This window comes from Strongylocentrotus purpuratus, unplaced genomic scaffold, assembly GCF_000002235.5.
Source record: "Strongylocentrotus purpuratus isolate Spur 01 unplaced genomic scaffold, Spur_5.0 spur5_scaffold_10, whole genome shotgun sequence".
In the NCBI taxonomy this organism is placed as follows: Eukaryota; Metazoa; Echinodermata; class Echinoidea; order Camarodonta; family Strongylocentrotidae; genus Strongylocentrotus; species Strongylocentrotus purpuratus.
The window spans coordinates 353,717-376,593 of NW_022145595.1; the positions used below are offsets into that span (position 1 = coordinate 353,717).

At 35.5% G+C, this 22,877-nt stretch overlaps 1 protein-coding gene and 1 long non-coding RNA gene across 2 annotated transcripts in view; one reads left to right on the forward strand and one right to left on the reverse strand.

The window, feature by feature from the left end:
* Positions 1–22,877, reverse strand: part of LOC754797 (sentrin-specific protease 1-like) — a 33,732-nt gene that overhangs the window by 7,423 nt on the left and 3,432 nt on the right. Inside the window, exons 2-5 of the mRNA XM_030979032.1 lie at positions 19,337–19,437; positions 18,437–18,484; positions 4,299–4,454; positions 3,393–3,472 (exon numbers count right to left, since the gene is read on the reverse strand). Coding sequence (XP_030834892.1) covers positions 3,393–3,472; positions 4,299–4,454; positions 18,437–18,484; positions 19,337–19,396 — 344 coding nt within the window. The 5' untranslated portion in view covers positions 19,397–19,437. The remainder of the gene's footprint in view (positions 1–3,392; positions 3,473–4,298; positions 4,455–18,436; positions 18,485–19,336; positions 19,438–22,877) is intronic.
* Positions 8,981–10,663, forward strand: LOC115921542. The gene is made up of 3 exons (XR_004062986.1): positions 8,981–9,327; positions 9,692–9,769; positions 10,318–10,663. It is a non-coding gene; the product is annotated as an uncharacterized LOC115921542 (long non-coding RNA).

Genomic DNA, 22,877 nt, shown 5'->3' on the forward strand with positions numbered 1-22,877 from the left:
GTGTCCCTCAAGGCTCCGTTCTTGGAACAACCTTATTTTCACTACATATAAATGACTTACCTAACTCCACAAACTTCTTCAATTTCAGATTATTTGCTGATGACTCAAATGTCTTTCATACTTTTAATCATAGGCAAAAAGAAATTGATTTAGAAATTGTAAGTGAAAATTTAATGAAGGTGCACGAATGGTGTGATGCAAATGAAGTCACAATTAACCTACAGAAAACAAACTATGATTATGAAATCCAAAGGTAGGTCAATAGACAAAAAAGCATCTGTGAGAATATCAAGATCAGATTTGAAAGAGGTATCCGTTGCATAATTTGTAGGAATTGAAATTGATTATCACCTTTCATGGAAAGAACATATTCAGACAATAAACAAATGCATAAGAAAGAAAGTAGTATTGTGTTTAAACTGAGACATTTTGTTCCCAAGAATATACTTGTGTTAATATTATATAAAACTTTTATACAGCCTCACCTCTCTTATGAAGTAGAAGTATGGGGGAGCACGTACAAAAGTAATCTAAATTGTATATATTTAAGTCAAAAAATGGCAATGAGAGCAATTACATTCGGTCCCCTTAGAACAGACTCCAAACCTCTTTTTCAAAGTCTAAACATTTTAAATATTTGTCAACTTCATAAACTTCTTGTATCAACATTTATATACGATTTGGTAAAAAGGTGTTTTACCACACTCTTTAGTGGATTATTGTCAGATGAAACAGCACAGATATGCAACTACGAGAAAAGAAAGTGACTTACTCTATCAACCAAAATGCAAGACAACGCAAGGGCAATTTTGTATTTCGTTTGTAGGAACAATGCTGTGGAATGATCTCCCAGATGAAATAAGATTAAAAACATCGAGGTTATCTTTTCGGAGACATATTTCCACCTACCTTCTTTGTAAATGACGTGGGCTCAATCCCATCCCCCTTGGTTTTTCCTCTTTATATATGTATACACTTGCTGCCTTAACCCTAAAAAGGCCGGGCTATTTGAGGTCTTAGTTAGGCCGGGGGGGGGCATTATGGCCCCCTTAAGATCTCGGCCGCAAAGCGGCCGATCGCCGCGAAAATTTGCACGCATGTCAAGTGAAGTGTATAGAATAATATGATAATTTCAATTTTTTGAAAAATTTACTCATTTGCATATTTATGGTAATTTATGCAAATAAAGTCATAAAAATGACATTTTTACCCATAAATCATATATTATTCATATTTAAGCATTCTTTTTCACTACATTTATTCATTAGACCATTCTGAATAATAATACGACAAAAAAAATTTGGAAGAGCCAGCTTATTCCTTATGTTATTCCCTGTTTTGATAATTTCTTATGTATTTCATTGTTTTTTTTAAACTTATGTATTTTATTTTTGTTGTTGTTTTATTTCATTTCTTACTACAATTCAACTATTTTGACTCCCAAAACAACCACCTAAATTTTAAACAAGACCCAATAACCCATGTTTGATCTGTTTTTAGGAAAAATGACTTTTCCATATGTTTTGTACACAAATCACGAAAATGAGCGATTTTCGGGCTGACATGCAAAGACAAAAGGTCACGTGACCTTGTAACCGTAGGTCCGATTTTCAAAAAAATTCTTTTAAAAGTTGCGCAAGACTCGAAAAAAAAAATTCAGCGAGCGGCGGGGCGCCATTCATATGCGTTCCTGAGCAATCAGGAAAATCGTAGAGGGGGGGGGGGGGGCATAATGGCCATAATGCCCCCCCCCCCCCCCATCCCCGGCCTTATTAGGGTTAAGCTTTCACAGGATTCACAGGTTACGCACATCTGTATGATATTATTGTTTATTGATACATCCTTTTCATTTTTTTAACACATTGATGATTTTATTTGTTCAAAGATTTGTCTTCTTCCATTATAATGCTTTAAAGGTAAAGACCAGTATTGGAAACGCCCCGATTTCAAAAAAATGAAATGGAAGCTCTTATTACCAATCATGTCAAAGAATATGTTTTGACTAATACATGATGATAACATTTTTGCCGAGAAACCGCCTACTAATTGATATCTTTGGTAAATTAGTTTATCTATTGGACTGTGAGAGATAAACGCACGTGTCGCGCACGTGTGCGTATAGTCCCATATACATATTTTTGTGTACAGTGCTTGTAACTTTACGAAGACTGGGCCATATTTCTTATCATTTTGAAGATTCCAGAACCTTGCAGTACACACCAATACTTATATGCTAGATGATCAACCTTTTCTGATCGATTCCATAACGTTTCTTTCACAATGCAATCGCATGACCATAACTGGTCTTTACCTTTAACACTTACATTGTTTTCTTTTTCTTTTTTCATTTTAGTATGTAAAAAAGTTACATGATACTGTATTATTTTGTTGTATGAAATTATGTAAATACAAAACAAACAAGTTTTACATTCATATGTATAAACAAATTAACAGAAACAAATCTTGCCGAAGAATGGAACTAGACTCGACTAGCACTTGCGCTAACTTCTAGTTCCCATTAACAACTTCACCTAAATATAGTAATACACATATTGATGTATATATCTTTTGTACATTTAATAGTATGCAGATGTATGTCTAAACATCGTTTTAAAACCATTACCCTTACGACATTACCCTTATGTTATGTATACATGTATCAGTATTATTTTTTGCAGTGTTTGATTGTTCATATGTACTGTCATTATTGTGATGTGTTGTTAATAAATTCAAATTATAAATTCAAAACCTAATAAGAAAGAAAATTCTGACGAAAACTATGTTTGATATGTCGCAGACGACCGACAGACCACCTAATAAAGAATAAAGAATAATAAAGAAAGAAAATTCTGACAAAATTATTAGGTGATCTGTCGTTGACAGACCACCTAATAAAGAATAAAGATTGAAGAATGAAGAACGAAAATTCTGATGAATTCAAAAGGTGGTCTGTCGGATAGACCACCTAATAAGTCATGTTCTAATCACGCAACCACTCACTCGCTCTCCCCCCCCCCCCCCCCCCTCCCGCCTCACCGACACCCGGGCCAAGTAATCTAGATTCTCTGCTCGATCGAGCGCTCTGATCGCCCAATCTGAAGCACGTAAACAGTTCAATATTCATGACATGTGTATCATTCTGCTGCCAGATTCCAGGTGTGTACTACACAAACATGTGGCATAAAATGTGGGCCTCATTTTTAACCGTTACCTATGTCATATTTAGTATATGAATGCATTGAAGAGCCATGCTTTTCAGGGAACATTTTGTTTCTGATTTTCTTCCACACTTACATAAAAACAATTAAAATACTCACAAATTATTGTTCACACCTCCCCAGAACTCGACCTTCTCTTTAATTTAATTGACTATTTACAGCTATACAACTCACCTCATTGCATCTAAACATTGCTGATTGTGGCTTCCCATGGAGTCATAGAATACTGTGCTCTTATTCCTGAAGTCTACAACCTATGAATATTGAAAAGAGAACAAGAAAAATACCAATTAGGGGAAATTAAGCAACCACACTGGAACGAGACCTAATACGTAGCAGTGTAGCTGCATACATTACATATTATTGAAATGTGTACCATTTACATAAGATGAAGGTATAACATAAACCCTAAAAGTAGATTAGGCTTTGTCTTATTACAATCATGTGATGGATGATGCAATTTATCTGTGTTGTGGATCAGATGTATAAACTGAATCACACTACAATTAGTCTAGACTAGTACTCTAAATGTGAAAAATAACTATCAATTATTTGGCTAAAACCTTGAGTGAAATATCGTAGTTAAAACTGAATAAAAGGTTCAACCATTAAAGAATGAGTCATTGGCTGTATATTTCTCAAGAAAACAACGCTAATAAAGAGAAGTGATATCTCTTAGCCTTTAAAAAAAAGTTGTTGTATTGGACTATTGCCCTATGCCACCGACCCCCCCCCCCCAAAAAAAAAATATATATATATATATATATATATATATAATAATGAATCAATAAATATGTATTGCAGCATTCAAAAGGAGAGAGAGAGAGAGAAAAGCAACAACAACAAGAAATAATGAACAAAATCGACCGACCGACCGACCCAGGTGCTGGCACCTAAACTAAATTAAAGGGCAATACAACATCTTTTTTGTTAGGCCTTATGAGTTATGTACATAGTTCTGATTGATATCAATCGCATATAATAACTGTTTAGAAGATGGGCCCCTGATGTTAAAACCATGTAAAAACATCTATCAAACAAAGCATCCTTGCATGCTATCCTATATAAAGATCAACTTACGGCTAGGCACCAATGCATTCCTAGATGGACCGGGACCAGAAGCAGGTCTTTCGTGAAGATGTCCACCTTCTTGGTCCATCGACGGAGGCTGGCGAAACCAGATTTGATCAACTTGGGATAGAAGAATGTGTTGAAAGAGTATACACTCGGGTATTCCTGGATATTCAAATTGATATTCAAGAAAACAAACGAATAAATGAATCATTCAACTGGTTTCAATATGGAAATTGGTACAGTGGAATCAACTGGATTCCAGTTGAGAATTGCAACTGGTATCATTTGATACCAGTTGATTTCAGTTGGGTACCAGTAGATGATTACCAGTTTCAAATTCAAATTCGATTTCACATTTTATTGTCCAATTATTGGAAATGTGTTTCGTTTGCATGTCAATACAGAATTACAGATTATAAACAAAAATAAGATACAAATGGATACGGAATAATACAATTGATCTTAACATAGATAACACAAAATGCGTTACAACTGTCGTACAAAATGTAGACCAAATCCAATTCATAATTCGGACTAAGTAATTAAATTAAATTCATAATTCAGATTAAATTCGATTCATAATTCAGACCAAATCCAATTCATAATACAGATCAAATTCAGTTCATAATTCAGATTAAGCTCAATTCGTTATTCAGATCAAATAAGATAGGCCTGTACAAACGATAATAGTAATACTTGGAACAAGAGGGTATCCTATTTATCATTTCATCAGCTTGGGAGCATTTAATTAATTCACACTATCTAAACCAAACCCTTCTCATTAAACAGCCTGATTGAGCTAGGAGCGAATGTGTTAAGAAACCTATACTTGTTTTGCACCTCAGAGATCTCAGCCTAATTCCTGACCTTAGAACCACATAATTAATATTTAAGGGGCGACGACTGTTATGATATATCAATTTCACCTTTTCAAGCACTCCGTTTCTACATATATATTCGAAGTCAAGTTCCTGCCCGTCAGGCGCGTAGCCAGGGGGGGGGGGGGGGTGGGGGGCGGTCACCCCCCCCCCCCCCCAAAAAAAAAGGCGGCCAAAGAGTCGAGAACGGTACAACGAATCGTCTTCTTTCTCTAATAATTTATGAATCGTCAGAGCTTCTGCGCGACGCGCGGAGGAAGGGAAACTTGATTTAAACACAAGGTTTAAGAGTCGAGGACGGTACAACGAATTGTCTCCTTTCTCTAATGAAACGTCAAAAGAAACTGAGTTTAGATAAGGATTAAGAGTTGAGAATGGTCCAACGAATCGTCTTCTTTTTCTAATAATTTAATGAAACGTCAAAGCTAATAATTTAATGAAACGTCAATGCTAATAATTTAATGAAACGTCAAAGCTTCCGCGCTTCGCACGGGAGGGGGGAACTACCCCCTCCCTGCATCCACCCCCTAGGGAGCGCGCTACGCGTGCTCACTACCACCTCCACCCCCCCCCCCCCTAAAATGAAATCCTGGCTACGCGCTTGCTGCCCGTCAATTTTTCCGCTTGTCTAACGATTCTTTTGAACATAGAGAGGTCTATTTTACGACATGCCGTGAACCATACAACGCAGTCGTGTACTTATATACTTTCTATGACAGACTTGTAAAAGAGATACATTATTGAGCGATCTACGTGAAAGGAATTGAGTTTATGAAGGAAATATAACCGTTGCTGCCCTTTCTTGTACAGCTCCCTACAATTATCATCCCATTTCAACTTGTCGTTAATAATAGTGCCAAGGTATCTGTATGATTTCACTATCTCTATTTCCGCTCCGTTTTTTTTCATTGGGGAGCTACTTAGATCTACGGTTCTTACTTTTCTAAAGTCAATTATCATTTCTTTTGTTTTCATAGAGTTTTCAGAGAGTCCAGAAAATTGTAATTGCACCACTAAGTAAAACAGTTTAGATACCCAGAAGGAAAACCCAGTTGCCGCACTGGTCCAGTTAAACCACTTAAAGCCAACTGGTAACACTGGAAAGTGAAATGGGTCAGTTGACCCAGACCAGTTGAATTTTAACTGGACCAGTTAGGATTTGACCGGTTGAATTCCAACTAGACCAGTTAGAATTCAACTGGTCAAATTCTAACTGGTCCAGTTGGAATTCAAGTTGTCTGGGTGAACTGGCCTATTTCAATTTCCAGGGTTACCAGTTAGATTGAACTGGTCTAACTGGGCTAGTTAAATCATTTGGCAAAACTGCCAACAAGTTGAAAGACTTAATTAGTAATATAAGGTGTAATTAGCACTTGCACTAATTAATTTTTTCCAATGGCAACAACCCAGTAACACCAGTTCGTCTGCAATTTCCAATGTAATGGCATTGGTAATAAGTAATTTTATTGAATGTATTTTAGTTCATATAATGTTTTCTCTAGTAGTGACATGTCCTAATAATTGACAATTTATATTTTGTAGTATTTTCAAAATGAATTGCATATAACTAGATGATCAGTAATTAACAAATATGCTGTAAATTCAGATAAATTTTTATAAAAACATAGACGTGCACGCACCCCATATTCATTATGCAAATTAACCGGTGTCAACTAGTTCAACTGTAAATATGCCCATGGACCAGTTTTCAACTGGTGCAACTGGAAATATGCCACGCACATACCATTTATCAATTGGTGCAACTGGAAATATGCCCACAGACCAGTTATCAACTAGTGAAACTGAAAATATGCCACGCACAGACCAGTTATCAACTGGTGCAACTGGAAATATGCCCACAGACCATTTTATCAACTGGTTCAACTGGAAATATGCCAACAGTCAGTTCTCAACTGGACAGGTGCAACTGGAAATATGCAAACAGACCAGTTATCACTGGTTCCAGTTAAATGAAATGCAGTCGCACCAAATATCTGCTTGACTGTGCATCATGGACCAGTTAGAATCAACTGAAACCAGTTGAATTTAACTGGTTCCAGTTAAAGTTAACTGGAACCAGTTGGAAATTCCAACTGGTGGTAACTGTTTTTTTCTTCTGGGTAATCTTCGTATTCAGTCTCACTTCCTCTGATATTCGCAACAATAACAGTGTCGTCCGCGTATTTTAGGACTGAGACATTTGATTTACCAGTTGAAAACAATAGATGATTACCAGTTGATTTACCAGTTGAAAACAAGTAGATGATTACCAGTTGTTACCAGTTAAAACCAAAAGATGATTACCAGTTGTTACCAGTTGAAAACCAATAGATGATTACCAGTTGATTTACCAGTTGAAACCAAAAGATGATTACCAGTTGTTACCAGTTGAAAACCAATAGATAATTACCAGTTGATTTACCAGTTCTATTTTGTTTTTTGTTTCCCACAATTCACATTCTCTTTCTATATTACCATAATTCCTTGTAATTTCCATCCTATTTATTGTATTCCTCACTTTATTTTCATATGTCAGTCTTTTAAAAATAATCTCTCTACATTTTATTCTATCCCTTTATTTCCCTTTTATTTTTTCCATCAATTCTTGATTTTCTCCACTCTTTTCTTTCTATCTTTATACCCTAGTAGTTTTGTGTGTTGCGAAAATATATTTTTTCCCTATTTTTTTCCTATTTTTTCCCTATTTTCTGGAAATGCAGACTATTTTTTCCCTATTTCCTTCAAGAAAATAGGAAAAAAATAGGGCTATTTTTTTCCTATTTTCAAGCACAAACTATTTTTTCCCTATTTTTTTCACCTATATTTTTTTTCAGACTATTTTTTTCCTATTTCCTATAAAAAAACAGAAAAAAAAATAGTCCTATTTTTTTCCTATTTTCAAGTACAAACTATTTTTTCCCTATTTTTTTCACCTATATTTTTTTTCAGACTATTTTTTTCCTATTTCCTATAAGAAAACAGGAAAAAAATAGTCCTATTTTTTTCCTATTTTTAAGCACAAACTATTTTTCCCCCATTTTTTTTACCTTCAACTTTTGTGGACTATTTTATTCCTATTTTTTTAAAAGAAAATAGAAAAAAAATAGTTCTATTTTTTCCTATTCTCGAGTACCAAACTATTTTTTCCCTATTTTTTCACCTTCATCTTTTTCAGACTATTTTTTGCCTATTTTCTCAAAAAAAATAGGACTATTTTTTCCCTATTTTTTCATCTTAATCTTTTTCAGACTATTTTTTCCCTATTTTTTCACCTTAATCTTTTTCAGACAATTTTTTCCCTATTTTTTCACCTTAATCTTTTTCAGACTTCTTTTTACCTATTTGCGAGTACTATTTTCTTCCTATTTTTTGCACTTAAATTTTTTATGACATGATACAAATTTGTAAACTATTTTTTGTCTAATTTCTAAACTTGCATATTTTCATTGTTTATGACTGGCATCCTATTCAAAAAGCCCGCTTCTCCTGCCATTATCTCTGTTGTTCATTTTGCGACTTATTGGTTGTTTTTAGCTGTGGGGGCACATATTGAATAGTGAGATCAAAGATGACCATAAATAAACAATGTGTAAAAAGAAAATGTACGAAATTTCAATTTTGTTCCTTTATTAATATTCTTGATTTTATTTACAAACTATAGTAGTGACTAGTGCACTCAAAGATAACCATACATAAACCATGTGTAAAAAGAAAATGTACACATAGAAATTTCAACCAAAAAAAATCTCCTTTATTAATAGAAAAAAAAGCATTCGATCGAGATATTCCCGTTCTATGTGTGCACAAAGTTTCAACGTAGAGGACAGTACGCAAGTACGTAATTTGAAAATTACCCGTTATTTTTTTTCCCCACTGGCACTGCTGTGCGCATCGGACTTTTGCTGATTTTCGTTCATCAAACGTCTCCAAATCACACCAAAATGTCTTCCAGCAATTATTCTAGCGATGAAATTTCATCAAGAGATAGTGACTCCTCATACTCCGATGCCTCCTTATCCCATTTTAGTGATTCTTCCCAAGAAAATGAGCCCGACAAATGTTCAAAATATTACTAGTCCCACTCGTAGAGAAACGAGTTTGTTGTCGAATTACGGACCATCGACGAGCGGAACTGGCCCCAGAAAACAGCTGAAAAGGTACGTTTATTTCTGAAACTTAATTATATTATGATATATATATTTTTATTGTGTCTGTTGTTGAATATAATGCTACTTCATAGACATAATAGGCCTATAGAATGTTATTTTACGTATCAATATTCCCATGTACTAGTGTTGAGGTTGTAGACTACACAACTTCTTAGTGAAGTGTAGTGAATCTCCAAGTGCAGTGTAGTGTCTGTTAGTGAATGAGTGAATGTAAACAAACGTGATTACAATAAATCCACGTAAAAAATTTCAGATTTTGTACCATTACAACGTCTGTCAATTATTTTGCCTTGCATGATATAATGTTTTGATGTGGTTTTAGGCTAAATTGTATCTCAAATTATTTTTCTAGGAATCGGAAAACACAACCTGCTAAAGCACCACGCAAGAAGAAGAGCAAGTCTTCCAAGTCCGAGAGTGTGTCTGCGAGGTATGTCCTTACTAAGTAGAAATCTAAATCTATTGTTGATAATTTTTTGGGGTTTATTTATTTCATGTTTGTTAGTTAAGATCTGACATCAAAATGTTAGAGTAGTTTACCTCATCATTATGCTAGAACAATAATTTGCAGGTGGCACAAGTTCTACCTAGATCTACATTATTTTTCTCTTTCCTTTTTATTTTTTTCTTCAACAAATTGTTCCTTTACTATTTTCTTTTCTGTGTTTTATGTTTTATTTTATGTATGTTCACCCAATATATCTAAGAATAAAGTAACTCTAATTAATTGCCTACCTGAGTGGTTTACATTTCATGCACCTTGACAGCTCTTTGATGACTCCGTTGTTTCACCATCCGTTCGTCGTCAGCCTGGCATCTTTTTTGCTATCATACTTTTGTACACACATGTTCTGTGCCTTTGAATTTTTCATTATGAAATACATAAATACTTGTACTAAGTATTAATTGCATGTTCATAAATGTACCAATGCATGATTATTCTAACCCCTAACTCACATTTCATTTATATCTTTACAGATCAATTGAAACTAATCAAGCTACAATGTACATGTAACGTACAATCACCATTCGATGCCTGTGAACAGCATGACCAACATCTGTATCCTTTACATTAGTATTTGTTTCCATTTTATTATGTAATTCTTATGTCTAATCATTGAGATTCATAGGCAAGTACAACATGTATGTGTACACAATGAGTGCCTGCATATTGTGAAGATAAAGGACCATAAGACCATTACTTATGACACATGGTAATGATGGTATACTTTGTAAAACTATTTGAAAATAGTAGCATGTAAGTCTGTCATTTTCTTGTTTATATATATCTCAATGACATGACATGTCATTGATTTTGTAGTAAGTGTTTCTAGATTATGATGATTGTATTAAGATTTTGACAGTTCAATTGAGATTGAGAAAATTATGTAACATGTCAACTGTACAATACAGCATGCATGCATTGTTGAAAAATCTGTTTTATGATTTATTTTATTTTGTTATCTTTGTAAATAACGAGAATTTTTTTTTTACTTGTCATGATTTTCTTGATTTTCTTGAGGTTTGAAAATGTTATTACATTATTAAGAGCACTTTGCAATTAAATTGTAATAAAAGAGACAGAAAACAACACTCTCATGTCAAGAATACTGCTTTATTTGGTTACTAGTGAGGGAGAGAGCTTGTGATCGCCTGGCATATCCACATCGGCTCAGTAATAGTCCTGAAACTCACCTGAATACTTTATTTGAACAAAAATAGAAAGCTACATTCTAGGTGGATGATATTTTTTTAAGGCGGAGGCATATAGGAGACGCAGTCGCATTTGTCTTGTTTTTTTTTTTTAGAGTATAATCATAGCAAACCATGAACAACTCTATTACTACAACATGTACACTACAGTACTTAACCTAGGATGGTAAATATCAGTTAAGTTCTTTTATTTATTTGCTTACATGAACACACATACTATACTAAACTCATGTCATTGTGTTTACCTCTCGAAAATAAAGTACATGTATTTTATTTGACACGTTCCCTTTTATTCTTTTTGTTTGTTACAGTCCACTGCCATTATAACGAGGTGCTCGGGACCAAGCCAATTTCCTTGTTAAAATGAAATTATGTTATACTCAAGTTACTGAACACATTGGTTTGTTTAAAATTGGGACTGATGAGAATTGCCTGATAATAAAATCTTGGTGTATCCATGTTCGTTATAATAGGAGTGGACTGTATAACATTTTCCATATACCCATTGACTATTTTAAATGTTCTACTGAATGGATTGGACTGAAAGGATGAAGTGAATTTGGCAAACTGAGTAGGTGCATCGATGCAGAGAAAAGAGCTGTAGGAGTAGGGTGACTATTCTACAGTGGAAACTTTTGACAATGAGGTCATGTGCAACCAAGAAATCTTAACCCCCAAAAGCTGTTAAATTACCTTGTCATTTCAGGTATAACTGATCTCTTTATATCAAGTTTGCACTGTATGATTTAATTGAATGTACAGAGTCGTTGACTGGATGTGTGAGATGGTAGTGCTTGAGAAATCCATGAAAGTAAAGGATGAGTGACCCCCCCCCCCCCCCCCCCCCCCCATTTCCTGACTATTTTTTTCTGATTTCCTCACTTATTGTCTATTTTTTTCCTATTTCCTTACTATTTTTTTCCTATTTTCTTACTATTTTTCCCTATTTTCTTACTATTTTTTTCCTATTTTCTTACTATTTTTTTCCTATTTCCTTACTATTTTTTTCCTATTTTCTTACTATTTCCCCTATTTTCTTACTATTTTTTTCCTATTTTCTTACTATTTTTTTCCTATTTTCTTACTATTTTTTTCCTATTTCCTTACTATTTTCCCCTATTTTCTTACTATTTTTTCCCTATTTTCTTACTATTTTTTTCCTATTTCCTCACTATTTTTTTTCCTATTTCCTCACTATTTTTCACTGTCCACTAGCACCTAGTTATCACTATTTTTTTACTATTTTCTTCACCATTTTCTACACTATTTTTTCCCTATTTTTTTCCTATTTTTAGGTCTGAAAAATAGGAAAAAAATAGGAAAAAAATAGAAAAAATTGTTTCAAACCTATTTTTTTCCTATTTCCAAAACTATTTTTTCCCTATTTTTTCCTTTAAAAAAAATAGGGAAAAAATAGAAAAAAAATATATTTTCGGGACTATTTTTTCCTTATTTTTCCCCTATTTTTTTCCTATTTTTTTACGACTGGGGTATAACTGTTAAATCTGGCCAATGAATTCTTTCAATTCCTTTTTTAAAATATATTTTCCTTTGTATTCCTCTCTTAATTGGTAGTTCTTAATTTCCCACAATTCATCTTCTCACTCTTTCCATTCTTCCTTGTTTCCAAATTATTAATATGCCTATCATACTCCCTTGTAGTATTACATTTTGTCTAAAATCCACTTATGATCCACTTAGTATTTTGTCCTTCCTAATGTCAGCCTTAATTCTTGTCTGCTTATTTTTCTACCATTAAAAAAAGAAAATCACAACTTCCAACTTCTGTTTTAAGTAAATTTCCCCACGCACCCCTGACCCTGGATCAGGGCGCGATTATTTTGTGCGTACCACTAACGCGTCACATCGTCTAATTTTATTCCGCAGAGCGACTTGGTAGAGACCACTGTCGAAACCGTACGCGCATATTTTTTTTACACAACTGTTTAGCCATTTTCGCGAAAAAATTCCAAGAAGTGCTCTGGTGAAAGAGTCTAAGTCGTCAGCGCACCATATGTGCAAGCACGTACCCAGGGAAGGGAAGATGATAGAAAGGGGAAAACGAGGATAGCGGAGAGGATATGGAGAAGGAAAAACAAGAAAATACATAAGGAAAGAGAAGAGGATAAGTCAAAGGAAGAACATAGAAATACATAATTGAAGAGCTAAGAGGATCATAGATCTAGTAAGGAAAAACAGGGAAATACATAAAGAAGGAGAAGGGAATCTATCAGATTAAAACAAAGAAATAGATGACGAAGGAGAAAAGGATAGATTGAAGGAGAAACAAAGAAATACATAAAACAAAAGAGAAGAGGTTAGATTAAAGGAGAACAAAAGAAATACATTACGACGAAGGAGAACTGGGGACTTAGATGAAGAAAAAATATCGAAGGAGAAAAAGGATAGATTGAAGAAAAAAGAAGAAATAGGTCTACATGACAAAAGAGAAGAGGATAGATTGAAGGAGAACAGAGAAATACATAATGAAAGAGAAGAGGGGATAGATTTAACTCGAAACAAATAACGAGGTTGTACACATGCATCTACATCTCTCAAGAAGCACTGCTAATGGTAATGCTAGACTCTGTCTCTAGTCGTTTGCTCAGTATAGTTGACTGAAGTGGCTAAACAGTTTTGTAAAAAAAAATTAAAAAAATATGCGCAAACCGTACGGACCCTCTCACTGAACTGTACTACTTTGTCTGTGTGTGTGTTGTGTGTGTTGTGTGTGTGTGTGTGTGTGAGGAAGGGGTGCACTGTTTAATGTGTACGTGTGTTCTATGTGATTTTTGTTGGTGTCACCTGACACTGTCATGTGACTGTGTAAATGTGGTCGCCCCTTGATAGCAGACGATCGACGTTGCAAATGTTTATTTACAGACTCTTTGCAGGTTTGTTCACTTTGTTATGGGCTACTCAGATCCCGATTTTAGTAATCTTTATATCAAATTAAAGCTCTTAGTGACACTAGTACAATGTTGTAGAAGAAAACCAATGGCTTTAGTTTCCTTTACTTTAGGCCTATTTGGTCTGATTGACAAGGTTCGTAACTTCGTCTACTAGCTGTAATTTAAAAAATAAAAATATGAAGTGAATAGTGTATTCCTACGTGTTAATCATTACGTCATAGAAGTGGAAAAGGCTTCCATCAAATCAATGTATGATTTCTTGAATTTGCATTTCATGTTGTGCTATAATTATGCTGTCAATATTGTTATATACATCAGTGGCGGATCAAGGATTTTAAAATAAGGGGGCACAGCCTGCAAATTTGAAAAATGGGGGGGGGGGGCAGCCGGATTTGTAAAATGGGCCCCCTGGATTCGCCACTGATACATTGTACAATTATTGTACCTTATTTATTTTTAAATAAATACTATCATATCATATAGACTTTTGATACATTAAATGCTTATGTTTATTACCTTCTTTTTAAGCCGGAAACCTGGAGAAGAAAAAAATGATATTTTAACTGATTAAATTGATTATATAAAAAAGCCTTTTGAACACAAAGGGTGTGCATTATTCGAATAGAGTGGAAAAGCTCTGACCTACTCCCACACCACCTCCTGGCACTAGACTGCTCAGTACAAATAAGCTGTAAAATATGAATGTTTTGGTGGTCCTGTTTAAACAGATTTTTTTTTTTTGTAATATAATGTTCACATTATTATCACCATCCATCGATGCCAGCACCATCATATCTCCACCACCATCATTACAATATCATCATTTTCACCACCATCACCACTATCATCAATCAGTCTCACAAACACTACCAGCAGCGACTTCCAAAGTGGGGGGGGGGCACCAACAAAAAAGAGCACTTTCTGGCAAAAAGGGCACCTTCAAAGGGAAATTCTCACAGCGAAAATATACATTTTTTTAGACATTGGTATATATATATATACCCCTATATTGTGACTACATTATCAGGGATGATTTCAATATTTATTTCTCTTTTTACATCGTATAATAATTATATTGCTTAAGCATCATACTTTGCAGTTGGGTGTGATGGTCTAAAAATTCATTTGCGGGAGAGCAAAGCGAGCGAGGAAATTTTTAAAGATTTGAGAGGTCGCAACGCGAAAAATTACATCTTTTAAAGAGGAAAAGCCCGATCCTGATGGGGTTATAAGCACATTCTCATAACGGAAGACTAAAAGACCTTTGGTAAGTTAGATAATTATCACATCTAGGCTATAATTACGAGCGAGCGTAGCCAGCGAGCTTTGGGGGTAATTGCTCTTAGTCGCTTGAAATTAGGGGCACATTTACTGATGAGAGGAAAAGGGAACACTTATCGAAAGGGTTAAGACACTTATTAGAAAAGAAAAGGAGCACGTGTCAAAGTACAAAGGCTAATTTTCAGAGTTGAAAATGGGGCACTTCTAACACCTAAAAAAAGAGGCACGCACCAGGGATGAAAAGGGATTTTATAAGAATTGGAAATGGGCATTTGGCGAAGGAAAAGAGGCCCCCATCAGATTTTAAAAGGGGCATTTATAAGAAGTGAAAAGGGGCATTTATGAAGAGAAAAAAAGGAAAGGTTCCTTATTAGAAAGGAAAAAGGAGCATATGTCATGTTTAAAAGGGTAATTATCCAAAGATGCACTAATGTTAAAGGGAAATGTGCATTTGTTGAAAGGGGACACCGATTGGATTTTAATAGGGGCATTTATCGAAGGTGAAAGGGGGCTTTTATGAAAAGGGGGAAGTGGCTCTTATTAAAAAGAAAAAGAGGCACATGTTAAAATAAACGGGGCACTAATGTAAGATGAAAAGGGGTAATTATGAGAAGGGGACGGGGCACTTATAAGAAGGAAAAGAGCATTTATTAGGAATGACAAGGGGGACGTGTTCAAATAAAAGGGGCATTTTTATCAGATGAAAAGAGCACTTTTCAGGAGGGGAAGGGGCACTTGTCAAAGTAAAACAAGTATCTCTCAGAATTGAATGAAAAGGAAATATTTTCATAGATTAAAAGGAGGACTTATGAGAAGGGAAAGGGCTCTTTTTTAAATGCGGGCATTTATCAGAAGGAAAAAGGGCACTTATTAAAAAGGAAAGGGGCACATGTGAAAATATAAGGTGCGCTTATCCGAGTTAAAAAGGGGTAGGCTGGTTATTAAAAGGGGAAGGGGCACTTTTTACAAAGGAAAAGGGGAACTTGTCAAACCAAAAGTGGAACCTCTGAGATGTGAATAGGGCAATTATCGAGGTCAAGGGGGCGCTTGTCAAAAGTGAAAAAGGGGCGCTTCTTGTACCTGAAAAGGGGAACTTACTAGCGATTAAAAAAGGCACTTATGAGAATGGAAAATGGACACTAGTCTTATTGCAAAGGAAAATGTGAACTTGTCAAAGAAAAGGGGGTACGTGTCAAAATAAAAGGGGCACTTATCAGAGGTGGAAAGGGGAAGGGGCACTTTAAAAAATCGATGGGACACTTGTCAAAGTAAAAGGGGCACTTTTCCTATGTAAAAAGGGGCACTTTTGGGGTATTTGAAAAAGTGAGGGGGCACTGTATTTATCATATTATCATTTTATTCGGCGAAACAAAGTGTACACAAAAGAATTACACGTACGTTGTCACTAGCTCTTTCATTGGAACCCTCATGTCTCATTGACTTTTGTAAGATCACCCACCGTAATTTGATCAAAATAGGTTGCCAGCTCGCCGTTGCCTAAATTACACATGAATCAGTTCTGATCGGTTCATTATGTCCGTTTTAACCAACCCCCCACCGTAATTTTTCCAGTGAAGATAAGCAAACATTTTGCCGAGGTAAGCAAAAACATGAATATTCATGATCGCCATGGACTATACGATTATTTACGAAACGGAGTTAAGTCTTTTGTCAAATCTGCTTTTTGCTACGGCAGGCACCCAGTGAAAACGAATTCGTTTGTTAAAATTATGAAAATGTAAGGGCTACTTTAAATAAACAGAACTTTGTTATTCCTGGCTCATTTTTCTTGATTGAGGTATCATATGAACAGAAAATGAACTTTCTAGAAATATGAATTTTTCTTTGAAATTCAGATACCGCCCGCCAAATTACTTGTTGGTTTCCTTCCTTCAAATTGCTTTTAATCACTCATGCGTGGAATATGCATCATGTGATTAAAAGCAATTTGAAGAGGAAAGAAAGAGGAGACTCTAAGCTTTCTAAATATGTATCATTCATTAATTATGGTTGAGATTAAGTTATGATAAAACATCGATACTTCTCGGTTTCGTTTTTTCTGGGACGCACTGTATAGTAGGCGATTCTTGTCAGACCAAAAAGGCCTAAATTAAATGAAACCATAGCTATTGGTTTTCATCTACAATATTGTACTAGTGTCACGAAGAGCTTCAATTTGATATATAGATCGCTAAAGATCGGACCTTTGAGTAGCCCACAACAAAGTGATCAACATTTACACAGTCACATGACAGTGTCACGTGACACCAAAAAAAAAGCACGTAGAACACACGTACACATTAAACAGCGCACCACTTCCTCACACACACACAACACACTCAGACAGAGTAGTACAGTTCACAGTTCGTATAGTTTCGAGAGTGGTCTCTGACCAAGTCGCTCTGCGGAATAAAATTAGACGATGTGACGCGTTAGTGGTACGGAAAAATAATCGCGACCAGGGCAGAGGCCAGTTGGATTTTTTTCAGCGTGTAGGGCCAATTTGAAGACACCATCAAAATAAACAGATTGGCCCAGCTAGCGCTAGCCGTGACCCGAGTGTTTTCCAGCGCGCCGCGATTCTAGAGTTTAGCATAAGCCCTAACAGGTGCCCGGGACACAAGGCAACCAATTTCAAACTCAGGACCCCTCCCCCCTCATAGTTTTAAATTTGAACAGGGGGGCTCTTGCTTATAGACTCTACAAATGTAGCATGGCCCCTAAACAAAAATTGGATGTAGCCCTGCCTGACTGCATGCGCATCTTCAAAGGCTGAATCAGGGCCCAGCTTCAATAATTGTTATAAGCTACTGAAATCGTGACATTTAATTGGCTGAGAGCAAATCTTTTATAGAAATGTAGCACTTGTTAGAAATAACAAGTTTTATGAAACAGGGCCCTAGCTGGTGTATGCAATGTATAATAAGCCTTACCCAACAAATTAAAATAATAATAATTACAACAAATATTTTTAAAATAAGGCAAAAAATTTACACCCCCCCCCCTTAGTTAATAAACATTCCTTATACATTGAAGTCAGTGTCAATATTACATAAAGCTTTTCTTTAAATAATGATCAAACTTTGTTGTGCATGTACCAAAATCAGTCAAATATTAAAAAGAAAAAACATGCAAATTTCAGATTATTACATACACTAGACTTCCAAATGCTAATAAAAACTATTCCTCACCTTTGCTTTGCTCCTTGCTGTCAGCATTTCAAAATAAAAGTTCATGATCTGCATTAAAGAAACGAAAATTGAATATATATATATATATATATATATCTCAATACTGTGAATTAGGTTTAAAATATCATGCACAGAAAGAACATGCATAAATTCAAAATGCATTGTGTAATTATCTTCAACTGCAATTGTATGTTGGGTGCAAAAGTGCATTCAGTTCAGTTATACCCAGTGGCGTACGCAGGATTTGTTCAAGGGGGGGGTTAAAATCGGGCCCAAAATTTCGCAACGACTCAGCCAGCCGCTGAATAAGCGGGGGGGGGGGGGGGGGGGGGGGGCGGTAAGAGGACACTTTTTTTTTTGGGGGGGGGGTCTCAAAATTTTGAAAATTTGATATTTTGCTCCGTTGGGGGGGTAAGGTCAGCTTTTTTAGGTCAACCGTGGGAATATTTTTTTTTTTTTTTTTTTTTTTTTTATATAAAAAAAAAAAAAATCCAAAAGGGGGGGGGGGGGTTAGAGAAATGTAGGGGGGGGGTTTACACACAAAAAATTATCAGGCCCAAAATTTCGCAACGACTCAGCCAGCCGCTGAATAAGCGGAGGGGGGGGGGATAAGAGGACACATTTTTTGGGTTAGCCATTGGCATTATTTTTTTTAATTCTTTTTAATTAAAAAAAAAAATCAAAAATCAAAATCAAGAGGGGGGGGGGGTTTCGAAAAAACATACACATAAAAAAAAAAAATCAAGGGGGGTTTTTAATGCAAGTGGGTAACCCCACCCCTTCCCCCCTCCCCCTGCGTACGTCCCTGGTTATACCCATGTAAATTTATGCATTCATCTTATTGATATTCAGTTTTTTTTTAAAGGGGATTAAAACAATATTTCGAGATGGTTCACATACCTGATCATTAAGCCAATTATCCTCCTTTAAAGATATCATGTCTTCTGTTGAAATAGTCATTCCAAATCCCTTCACTGCACTTGCCAGCTTGACTTCCTTGACTTAATGAATTTTAAAATAGAATAGGAATAGAAATAGAAATGGGGCATGTGAATAAACGTACAAGACTAACAATACTAATCTAGTTACCTATACTGAATATAAATAAAATATCAGATCTATCACTAATTTATAGATTATGGTAGATTAAAAAAAAGAAGCAGAATAATGATAACAGAATAGTAAGGACTAAGAGAGGGTGGATACATATACAATACAGGGGGACAAACAATGCTAATCCAGTTACCTATACATGTATATTGAATGTAAATAAACATCAGATCTATTCCCCGTAGGTGTACAGTAGATGAAATTTCAGCTTTCGTTTAAAAACAGAAGAGCTTACAGACTGCCTAATAAAACAGTCTAAAAAGTTCCAATACTTTGGTCCAGTATAATTATGCAAGTGTATACTAGAGCATGTGCAACAAAATAGTATGGTTTACCGTATCAAAAGCTTTGGAATAATCCAAACATATACCAATCGCATGAAGGTGTTTATCAAGTGCAGAAGATATTTTGTCTATAAGACATAAACAGTATGAGAACTTGTGTGTTTCTCGCGAAAACCAAACTGAGACTATGAGAAAACACGACTTCAAAAACTGTATCAATCTTATTTATACAAGTTTTTGCAAAATCTTGGAGATCAGAAGACAGTTAGTAGAGAAGTTGGTCTATAATTACCCGTTTCTACAGGGTTCCCTGTTTTATTCATGGGCACAACTTTAGCTATTTTCATTTTTTTTAGGAACACTTCCATGAAAGCGGACACTTTTTTTTTTTTTTGTGGTTCCCGAAAAATCGCAACGACTCAGCCAGCCGCTGGATAAGCGCCGGGGGGGGGGGGGGGGGGGGGGGGAGGGGGTAAGAGGGCACTTTTTTTTTTTTGGTCTCGAAATTTGAAAATTTTACATTTTTCTTCGTTGGGGGGGGGGGGGGTAAGGTCACCTTTTTTAGGTCAGTCATGGGCATATTTTTTTTTTTTTTTTTTTTTTTTTTTTATAATTAAAAAAAAAAGGGGGGTTTAGGTTTTTTTAGGGGGTTTACACACATAAAAATAACAAAGGGGGGGTTAACCCCCCCCCCTGTGTACGCCCCTCAACACATCCCCAAAGGGGAGCAGCGAAGTTGAAAAGCAGACGATTTTGGTGATATCAAATGTATTATGACTGATTCGCACACTTTCGCACACACCCATGACCTTATAAAACAATTAGAAGGCCATGATTTGTATAAGCCCTGTGCGTTGTAACTCTGGAATATTATGAGGAAATTGGTGGAAACCGGATTTTTAATCACAACCAATCCAAATATAACCTCTATCTGGTAATATCAACCTTTTTTTCAAAATGAAATACAGTACACGGAACAACAATTTCCGATTATAAACCAGAACTGCACATCGATTTTCCATGATTTAAGCGAGTTATTATCTTCTGCGCATGTAGATTAACATGTGTAAAAACACTATTAGTCCATGGGCATATAGTACCGTACAGGGCATCTTGTTAACTCTAATTCATTTTGCCATGGTAACCATGGGAAGGTATTAAGTAGCATATTCTTGGCTGATAATTATGATGTTTTAGTCATATAGTTTTGTCATTATTTTGGAAAGGAGACTTTAACTTGTCTTGAATAAGTATATTATGTAATATATTAGTGAAACATATCAATTCCTTCGCGCTCCTTTTGGGAGATCAACCGACCCGCGCGCATTTTATATTACATGACATATTGTAAAATTCTCGACATCTTTTTACACTTTTCTTTACCATTAAAAATCGAAATTGAGTATAATATCCTCAATCGAGATATGAGAAGAAGGAAACATTTCCTTTACATTCCATGTAAAACCATGCCCTTACTTGAAAAAAAACCTCCGTCATTTTGACGTTGAACTTTACAATCCATTTAATTTGTTTTACTTTCTCATACATAATGTCTATTGATCGGTCGCACTGTGCTCGATTGCCTTTCAATATACCAATCTTTAACTTTGCAGCAACGCGTTTTGCGTCAAATTTGTAAATCCTCAATCCCAGACAATGACATATGATACGTAAGCTTTTCATACATATAAAGCTCATTTTGATTGATTCATTTTTAGCCCCGTCAATTTTCATGTCAAATCATGCTTCATGTCCCATTTTTTTAGAAGCCCGACCCAGGGTTTTGTGCCAGCTAGCCGTGTATGCATGTCATGTACGTAATGCTATGCATACACATATAATTAACTGAACATGCATATACAGTACATGTACACACGCAGCGCAGCGCGTACTCGTGAGCGCACTGCACATTTCATTGGGTCAGTACCATTATGAAAATAGGGGAACAATGAGTGGGATGGGTTTAGTGCCGTCACAATAAACTTGCGCATTACACGCGTACGTATAATTAGAGCAATTTATGCACCCCCAAGAAATAATGAATACGGCCCGACCTCTCTACACACAGACTGCACAGATACCGCACAGTCCGGTCAAGGCGGTACGCGTAGCGTTAAACTGCCAAATTTACAGAAATTGTGAGGAGCGCTTTTGCTATGAAAGGAATTGATATGTTACTCAAAAATCCTTGATTTTAGGCTATTCTGGGGTCGTTACCATGGCAACCGTTATAAATGATGATGTAAATTGCATTTCATTACTCTCCTTTATGGTGAGGTATTCTAAACGGTACATTTTTACGCATTCAAAAGGGTTTTTATAATTTATAAATGACTTTAACTGTTTCTTTGAATAATACCGGTTGTATTGTTGTGTTGCCATGGAAACTGCTAATTATATGACTAAGCTGCCAGTCTGCAAATGCTATCATATCAAAATATTATGTATAGATATAGGACATTTCAAAATCCATAAGTAGATCTTGCCACCTTGAGTGGTACCAATAACCCAAATTTCTGGTCTTGGCCCATGGACTATATGTTGATTCTGTCCCGGCTTTTTGGCGGCGGACCTCATGAAATCAAAGTGAAAAAACATACGGAATGTTATCGAGACGACATTGACGGAGAAGATCATAATGAATTCGTTAAGAAAAAGACGAATGTCCATCCGTAATAGTTCCATGGTTATACCATTATATCCAGGGCTCTTAAATTCTTCCTTTTTAATTAAAGCCACTTACAATATCTATTATCTCATAATTCACTACAGAAACAAAAATAAAGTCTTTTCAGTTAGACTGGCTAAATAATTTTCAAAGATTTCCTGTATATCAGGTATGGAGCTAGACAGAGTAGCACCATTGTTAGACAAATATTCATTAAATGCTTCACACATCAGCTTCTTGTCTTCAATAAGACCATCCTTCCAAACGAGTATTGTAATACTCTGTAGTTTAGGATTGGTTTTCAAGACATTTTAAAATAACTTTCCATGTTCCTTTAACATTGTTACCGTCAGTGCATAATTATGATGCAACTGTTGTA